Source organism: Hyposmocoma kahamanoa, unplaced genomic scaffold (genome assembly GCF_003589595.1).
Source record: "Hyposmocoma kahamanoa isolate Upper Pololo Valley unplaced genomic scaffold, ASM358959v1 85, whole genome shotgun sequence".
In the NCBI taxonomy this organism is placed as follows: Eukaryota; Metazoa; Arthropoda; class Insecta; order Lepidoptera; family Cosmopterigidae; genus Hyposmocoma; species Hyposmocoma kahamanoa.
This window is the reverse complement of record NW_020654242.1, coordinates 491530-501499: the sequence shown is the minus strand read 5'-3', so window position 1 is coordinate 501499 and position 9970 is coordinate 491530. Positions and strand designations below refer to the sequence as shown.

Sequence of the window (9970 nt, the reverse complement as noted above, 5' to 3'; positions counted from 1 at the left end):
ATTTTTTTTTTTTTTTTTTTTTTTTTATTGCGACTCGACAAAATGACTGCACCGCGCCTGATGGAAAGTGCGAATACAGTCCAGAGATGAGAGTAACGGATGGAAAACACAAATATCTTCACTCCGTCACTATCATTTTGCCGGTCTGGCCAAATGCACTGGATGTACACCAACTGATCCCTGAACGCGATTCGCAAAAGCGTTTCACTGTGGAGGGTTTTCCGCCGTGTGTACTGTGGTCGCTATCCAGTCGGCACAGAGCCTACCACAATGCTAAGCAGATGGACACTTGTGACGCCCTCGGTCGCCTCTTACGACCCCCACGAGCATGTATGGGGAGGCGACAATGTATTCTTAAGCCGTCGCCCCACGGCTAAAAAATATATAGTATTTGGTTTTTTCAACGACTTTTTAGTCTAGCGCCATCTATGAGAAATTTTAAGTATTTCGTCACCCAGTTGGATACCTTTACAGCTACCAGCCCTGGCTAAAGATGTCGCTATTCATTGTATTTAAATTTTTTTCATCATTATCAGCCTATCGCACTCCACTGCTGGACATAGGCCTCCCCCAATGTGCACCATTTCGCCCGGTCCTCAGCTTGCCGCATCCATTTCCCACCAGCAACCTTTTGCAGTCACCTTTTGTCACTAAACCTGGCCGGAGAGCGTCCTACACTACGTTTGCCAAGTCGCGGTCTCCACTCTAGAACTCGTTTTCCCCATCGATTATCGGTTCTTCGACAAATATGGCCAGCCCATTACCGCTTCTTGCTTATTGCACGAGCTATGTCGGTGACCTTAGTTCTCTGTCGTTTAACCTCATTACGAATTTAATCCTTCAGAGAAACTCCGAGCCTAGCCCGTTCCATACCTCGCAGAGCGACTTTAAATTGGTGGACTAGCCGTATCGTGAGTGTCCACTTCTAGGCTCCGTAAATCATAACAGGCAGGACGTACTGGTTGAAAACCTTTGTTTGCAGACTTTGTGGTATAGATGACGAGAAGACTCGACGAGAATGATTTAAATTTTTATTGAATTGATATTAAAATTTATATACAATCATTGACTTACAATTATATGGACGTCGGGTCCGCGCTAAAAAGTGTCCGAACTTATAGGGCGTTAAAATCGTATACAGAGCGTCATTCACGCTTTAGTCTTCGTTTGTTCGACTGACAGCGAAGCAAGCAAAATTAGACAGTACTGCGATGACATTACAATTTAAATTCAACGTTTTAGCTTTTTCATATCCCTTTACATGTCACTACGTTTAAATAGGTTGACTTGGGACATTTTTTTCGTGGTTTTTGTATTAGACCCGTCGTCCATTTATTTGTAAGTCAATGTATACAATACATTTTTTGCATTTCAGTAACTTTGTACTTTAAGATAAGAGTTTGAGCAAGTAAGGCGACGACTTTTCGTCGACTGCATACTGCTGCACCGTAGCATCTATAGTTTAAAAATTAAGAATGTATGGTTTGTTCGCAGATCAGCCATGACGTCGTGTGATGAGCCTGTGTTCGCGCAACCTGCGCATATAACCAGCGACTGTAACTTCGAAAACGAGGCATTGTACGAGTTAGAAGGTTAGACTACCAATTCAAAATCATTTGCACAAATTCATATTTCAAATCTCAAATTGATTGGACACTGCTATTCATAAGTAAAACTAATTACTTTGAGAAAAACGAGTAAAAAACTTTAGGGGTTGACCATTATCAAAATAATTTTGTTCACATTTATTGTTGATAATATATTTATTTTAAAATGTCGTAGATAGAAATTATAAATTTAAATTACATATAAAATATTTATTTCACTATAGTTTCAGAGTCGTATTCTAGAACTCTACTTAATGCTCAAGTCAGGATTGCACTGGAAACACAAGTACTGGAAATACGACCCTAATGGCAGGGACTTGAGTATGATTTCGAATGCTTTAAACCATACTCAAATCCTGACTTGAGCATTGAGTAGAGTTCTAGAATACGGCCCTTAAACCTCGCAAATAATAAATTTTGAATACATTCGAAACTTTGTTATATATAATATTACATTACTTGTTGTAAAATTCAGCCAAACTGAACTTCTTCTTTAATCTTCCTTCGATATCAATTAAACTTCCTTAATCTGAAGTGGACTGTATATTCATATTTGTCGATCTGAGTTACAAAAACAACTAATTATAACAAGTGAGAGTGATTGATAGTGTTTCAAAAGTGATTACAAAGTGATTGATTCGAATGACAATTATCGCTTATATTTATACCAGTACGGTGTCTCCCACACCGTACCGGTCCTATCAATGAGTCGCTACGCCGCTCGGCCAATCAGAGCTCCTGAATTACTCATTCTCTTCTGAACTCTAGCTCTGACCGGCCAGGCGCGTACGGCCGTCCGTAACATTACTCTTAAGTCTATAATACACTTTGGTTGATTTCTTATAACAGTAAAAGTGTTGCAAGAATCACTTTGGAAAAAGTATATAGTAAAATTAAGGACATACACGATGTGAAAACAGGGTTCCTAAAAATATTCACGATAGAAAAAAAAACACAAACTTGCCTCGAAATTTTACAAGAAAACCGCTGTAATTCAATAAGTACTTAAAAAATCATCGGTATATGTAAAGACATAAACCGATGATTTTTTACTAAACCGTATTAGTACAGGAAAAATTTTAATTCGCGCATGGACAGTAACGGCGTTTACTTGTTGTACTTGTTTCGCTATATGGATCTCAAAGAAACAACAACGGGTCTGTGTAATTGCCACCTACTGCTTTCCCATGGAGAAATATCAACAACGTACTGATAAAATTCAATGATGCTATGGTACTATCTACGTACATGGAAGAGTTAAATTAATTTGTGAAGTCATGGGGGCCTACCACAGCCTCTTAAAACAATATTACTTTAGCCTTACATTGACTTTTCGTACCATAACGCGCTTAAAGTAAGCTTATTGTAATGTTAAAACTATGATGTTTTATCGAGTTCTTAGGTTTTCGCGATTGTTATACATAGGAATGAAACTATTTTTCCGGATTTAAATCGCGTATATTTGTTTTTTCAAACAAACCGACGTTTCGGGCCCTTTACAGGTCCCATGGTCACGGTTGACTGAGGTGGTACAGTCTTCAACCAGTTATGTCTAATATTGATGCAAACCACCCTATTTTTTCACTATAGTTACAATAGTTATTAATTAAATACCTTATTTTTAATTTTACAAAGAAAACATTCCAATTTACGCTACATTAAGTTTTACAAATTATTTTATTGAATGAATTTGTTTATTAAGTTTAATTTATTATTAATTATTAATAGAAATTAGATTAAATTAAAACATATTAATTAGTACTGCAGTCTTATGTCTGTTTGGGATTTTTCATTAGAGGAAATACTGGATCCCAAACTGGTGGTACGGAGAAACCATCTTCCCTGTTGAAATTAGGATGTTTTTTAATTTCAATGGCCTCTCGCAGCATCCTGGGCAGATAACGGACTTCTTTTGCAAGGACCTGGGGTTTGTCAAACTTCATTGAATGTGTAGGTTTATCCATGACATGCTCGCAGACTGCAGACTTGTTTGCGCGACGGTGTTTGACATCAGCTATATGTTCTTTGACGCGGGTACAAATACTTCGCTTTGTTTGTCCAATATAAGAGAGACCGCACTCACAGTCAAGCTTGTAAACTCCTGCATCCTGTAAGGGGATGTTACATTTCACGGGTCTCAGGAACTGAGAAATCTTCCTCAGGGGCTTGAAATAGGTCTTGATAGATGCGCGCCTGAGGACTCTTCCGATCTTGTCTGTAACACCTCTCACGTAAGGTAAGATGGCAGGTCTTCGCTCGACTGTTGGTGGTTTCACACGGGGTCTGCGGCATTGGCGTGGAGGATTCCACTTAATGTAGCGTAAATTGGAATGTTTTCTTTGTAAAATTAAAAATAAGGTATTTAATTAATAACTATTGTAACTATAGTGAAAAAATAGGGTGGTTTGCATCAATATTAGACATAACTGGTTGAAGACTGTACCACCTCAGTCAACCGTGACCATGGGACCTGTAAAGGGCCCGAAACGTCGGTTTGTTTGAAAAAACAAATATACGCGATTTAAATCCGGAAAAATAGTTTCATTCCTATGATGTTTTATTTTTTATTTTATTTATTTATTTATTTATTCATTTATTTCAGGCAACTAAGGCCCATATAACAAATACCTTACAGACTAACATACATATTATTATTATTGATACATACCTTACAAACTAACATACGTATAAAATAATATAAACTTATTAACTATTTACACGAATTACTATTCGGCGACGTGCGACGCAAACAAGTGTCATGTATCGTTCCTCTGAACCGCCGGAACATGACACCCTTCGGCCAAAACTCTACCTGCATGAAGGTCGACAGATGGACCGTTGGGACCCTCACCACAAACGAATTAAAGTTAACGTTGTATTTTTCGTTTATTGGCAGCTTTGTGACTATTCATTCACTCAGTTCGTAATATGACGCGACTTTAACATTAAAGTAGGTAATATTGCTCTTATATCAAATTTAGCAATCTTAAAATAGTTACACGGATGCAATGGAAACAATATTATTTTCAGTTTTATTGTCTTAATATTGATTTGTAATAAGTTGAACTTATTTATTTACATATATCTCTTCAATATTGTGTTTGTTTTTTATTTAATAGCACATAAGAAATAATTTCTCGTAAAATAAAAATACGTGATGTTTCTTTCGTAAAATTATGACAGCGCCATCTGTAAGCTACTTGGGGAAACTAACAGTTGACAATAGACTATAATTCCGAATTCACAACGTGACAATCAAGACTCAGCTTGTTTTATTTATTTTTCTTCATGAAAATGCGGAAAACAACATAATTTTAATAGATTTCATTATTACATACTTTTATTGTTTTGGCAGTTAAAATTCTCTGAATGTAAATAATATTAAGTACTTTAACATTATACTACGATAACACGATTCGGATCATCAAAAAATAAAGAGATGGCATTATACAGTTCATATAGCGTTATTTATTTCCTACTTTTAGTAAGGAATAGACAATATTGGGATATCATTCGTTCTTTCAGTCACTTTACAATAAGTACGTTGCTTGGCTGACAGGTTCGTCATGGTACGAATATGAGTAATATTATAATAAGTATACTTTAAGCTTACATTGAAATAAGATTGTTTATGGAAAAGTTATGGTAGGCCGTCTGTAAAGAACGTTAACGTTCTCTATAGTACGCTACGTAACTAAAGTTATTAACTATCAATGCAATGACCTTTGATTACAGAAATCATTTTGAAATTGCAAAAAAACTTCAGTTGGGTTGAATCACCCCGTGGAAGAACATACACAACGTACAGTGGAATTGAGAACCTCCTCCAATAAGATCTAATCTATATCTACGGTTTTTGCAATAGTAATTTGTAAGGATTGGTGTTAATATACTAAGAAAAACCCTTTGTGATTACCAGGTGGCGGTTACTGTCCCGTTCAACCATTACCACACGATCACGGGGTGACAATGTTTCCGCTAGCCCCACAAAACGGAGAAAGAATGGACAGGCATATTTTACAAGTAAGTTCTTTACACAAGTTCGCCAATATTGTCGAATTGAAAGAAAATTACCCACTGAAGCATTGACTTACAATTATATGGACGTAGGGTCCGCGCTAAAAAGTGTCCGAACTTATAGGGCGTTAAAATCGTATACAGAGCGTCATTCACGCTTTAGTCTTCGTTTGTTCGACTGACAGCGAAGCAAGCAAAATTAGACAGTACTGCGATGACATTACAATTTAAATTCAACGTTTTAGCTTTTTCATATTCCTTGACATGTCACTACGTTTAAATAGGTTCACTTGGGACATTTTCTTCGTGGTTTTTGTATTAGACCCGTCGTCCATTTTTTTGTAAGTCAATGCACTGAAGTATAAAAACTATACACACGGCGTACGGAAATGACATATCGATGCCTTACTGTCTCAAACTGGTATCTTATAAAGAGTAATTATTCAGGAGATGGCAAACTTTCTATTTATTTTAAATTTCTTATCAAGGGTATTAATTTGGACGCATTACTTTAAGTATTGGTAAAAGCTAGTGTATAAATATATGAAGGTTAATGTGATGTCAAATCAACCTGCAAAATTTGTTTATACAATCCCTTTATGGCTTTTCAGTAACTTTTGTGCTTTAAGATACGAGTTTGAGAAAGTCAGGAGACGATAATTATAGCTAGATTTATAGAAAAATATGTGTAAAATGGTTTGTCTGTGGGTTAAAAAAAATGTATTTTTATATAAAAAATGTATGTTAGTCATTGACTTACAAATAAATGGACGACGGGTCTAATACAAAAACCACGAAAAAAATGTCCCAAGTCAACCTATTCGAAATTTAAATTGTAATCTCATCGCAGTATCGCGCTGTCAGTAGAACAAATGAAGACTAAAGCGGAGTTTGGCGCTCTGTATACGATTTTAGCGCCTTACAAGTGCGGACACTTTTTAGCGCGGACCCGACATCCATATAATTGTAAGTCAATGATGTTAGTGCAAAATATTTGTGTGTTTTGTATGTATTCTTGATCACTCAGAGAACGATTTCAGTTTTATGGTGGTTTACCATCGGCGAGTCGCGACGTGGACTGAAATTTGTATGACAAAATATTAAATCCGTCAGTGGCAATGGTCTGGATTGACGAGGATGGGCGAGGCGAAAATTTAAATATTTGTTGATGTTATATTGAACCTTATTGCTGCCTACATAGTGCATTATACTCTTTAATGGAAATACTATTGTATATTAATTAAATTTTTATTGAATTGATATTCATTATTTTTTGTGAAATTACTCCACTAGTTTGTTATAATTATTAATACAAAGATCGAACACTCAGAAAAAACACTCAGAAAAAATTCTATATCTATACGACTAAAAAGTCGTTGAAAGACCAAGTACAAAGACACGATGCAAGCACATAGAAAAGTTCGTGAAGTCTGTTGGTTCGTTCCGTGGCTTAGTTGGTATAGCGTCTGGCACGGTATGCAAGAAGACGTCGGTTCGAATCCGACCGGATCGAAGGAATTTTTCTGAGTGTTTTTTCTGAATGTTCGATCTTTGTATTAATAATTATAACAAACTATTGTATATTATTATAAAACATAGATAAAATAAATTTACACTTGAAAACGTCACATTTAAGTTACCGCTCGTTCACTACGCTGACCTCCCTGAGAAGAACGAGCAAGAAACTCTAGGGATTGCTCTTTTCAAATAGACTGAAATGCTGTGGAATACACTTTGAATCAAATTTGTGTGGATTCTGGAGCCGTGTCGTAGTATGACTTTTCAATCAAAATATTTTTAATGTAGTTTTTAAATATATGCTCCGGAATCTTATTGTAAAAACGTATAAAGAGTCGTTTGCCTTGGTTAAACGAAATCGTGGTACCATGAGTTTCATCCGACACTTCTTCCATTTAAATATTAAATAATAATAATTTACGGGATGTTACTTTAGCCGTGTTTTTATGGCTAGATGAACTGAACAGCATTGAATCTTCACTATCCACAATCATAGCGCGAGATAGTGATGGCATTTACTAATTTAAATTAAATTTTTATTCAATTATTTTTTACGTGAATTTTTTATTTTATTTTATTATTAAGGCATAACAGCAACCATCTTAAATACATCTTACAACAAACAATATTTGTCTTAAATAACTTAGGCCAAAATAGTTGTCCACATTGACATAAATTTTGAAGCCTTATAAACGAACAGAACAAAACAAAATTAGTAGTGACCTTAGAGAATTTTAAATTAATTTTTAATTAAAGTTTAAATTAAAGTCTACAATAACTTATTTGTCGTGGTGATACATATATTAATAACATATACTTAAGATATAACTAATGATATATTATAGAATATATAATCGATAACATGTATTTATATATATAGAGATCTTAGGTTTTCGCGATTGTTACACATAGGAAATGAAACTATTTTTCCGGATTTAAATCAGTCAACCTTGACCATGGGACCTGTAAAGGGCCCGAAACGTCGGTTTGTTTGAAAAAACAAATATACGCGATATAAATCCGGAAAAATAGTTTCATTTCCTAATACCTTAATTAGTTTAAATCAGTTATTAACACATTTAAAAACATGTGCAGATTATATAACGTGTAATGATGTTCAAAAACTGTACAAACGGTGCAGATGTTACGTATCTATTTGATTTAAATTAATAAACTAACTAACTAAATTACTCCACTAGTCCGTCAAAAATTCCTTCGATCCGGTCGGATTCGAACCGACGTCTTCTTGCATACCGTGGCAGACGCTATACCAACTAAGCCACGGAACGAACCTGCGGATCTCACCAATTTTTCTATGTGCTTGTTGTCGGATCTTTGTATTTGGTTTTCAACTACTTTTTAGCCGTAGCGCCATCTATGAGAAATCTGTGAAAGTATTTCGTGTACCAGTTAGATGCCTTTACAGCTACCAGCCCTGGCTAGAAATGTCGCTATTAATTGTAAATTAAATTTTTGTTGAATTGATATTCAATTTTTAACCGACTTCAAAAAAGGAGGAGGTTCTCAATTCGACTGTTTTTTTTTTTGTATGTATGTTACGCGATAACTCCGGTATTTGTGAACCGATTTTCATGATTCTTTTTTTGTTGGAAAGGGGGTATTTCCATAGTGGTCCCATTTCGTTTTGAAGAAATTCATCCACCTCGAGGGGTGGCTGTTCACACATGAAGATTCATTTTTATAAATAGCGCCTAACTTTAATTTAGGAGCAATTATTTTAATGGTTGATTTTGCTATTTGTCCAATTCAAGGCATTTTTCTCTCAATATGCTTTGAGTAGTGAGAACCGATTATTATTATCTCCAGTGTCAAGTCCTATATAGTGGCGAACTAGGGGATATTTCAATAAAACTTAACAAATAGACGTAATTCCACGTACTTTTGAGGTCGGTTTTTTTAGTACTCTGTACTGAGATTATTGTTTTTTTGTAAAATTACTCCTCTAGTTTGTCATAATTATTATATTTCATATAGAAAGATCGAACACCTAAAAAAATCCATCGATCGATCTAATTATAATATTTATTTCAAATGTTATAGATAGAGACAATTTGTAAGGCCTAAACGGGTCACTACCACGGATTTTTGTTATCCAAGTACGCAGAACTTTTTGTTTCACCACAGTTTTAAAAGTCGTAAATGGCAAATATTGAACATTAACAGGAATCTTATTATAGAGGCAGGTCATGTCTTTCAGAAGTCCCTTGAAAATCTTTCTTCCTGACAAATTAGCACAAAGTTGAACTCTTCTTGACGAAGTTTTAAGCCCATATAATTACGAAGCGGTAAAATTTAACGGGAAAGAGAAATAACGACCTTAAATGTTAGTTTCTCGATCGTGTCTACAAAATTTTACAAGAGCACTTCAATCAACGTTTTGTTAAATACGTATATCTGCTGTCCACTAACTAAAACGTGGCAAAATGACAAATTTTCAGCTTTGCATCGTTATCAGTGGCGAGGCGTCAGTGTAACTCGTTTCCCACCGGCTGGCCTAAAAATGTCCATGTTTTATTAGTAATTCACAAAATGTCGTGCTCAACTTTATGCGTAGATATAACTTAACCAGTGAAATGAAGTGTACTATAGTATCTTGTAGGCGTAGGCGCCACTTTTTGTTAAGGCCTAGGTGTTTTGCTTTACTCCGGCGTTACTAACGCCAATTTTCACGCCTCGATCTGATCGTTAGGGTAAGTTCCGATAAAACGAACACATTATATAATTTACATTTTTATTGAATTAATATTCTATTATTTTTTATGTGAAATTACTCCACTAGTTTGTTATAATTATTAATACAAAGATCG

The 9970-nt window shown here is 35.2% G+C and overlaps 1 protein-coding gene across 1 annotated transcript in view; it reads left to right on the top strand.

Moving 5' to 3' along the window:
- The window catches only part of LOC113234591 (1-phosphatidylinositol 4,5-bisphosphate phosphodiesterase epsilon-1-like), a 125593-nt gene that overhangs the window by 60489 nt on the left and 55134 nt on the right, over positions 1 to 9970 (top strand). Inside the window, exons 6-7 of the mRNA XM_026469945.1 lie at positions 1495 to 1592; positions 5527 to 5630. Of these exons, the coding sequence (XP_026325730.1) occupies positions 1495 to 1592; positions 5527 to 5630 (202 nt within the window). The remainder of the gene's footprint in view (positions 1 to 1494; positions 1593 to 5526; positions 5631 to 9970) is intronic.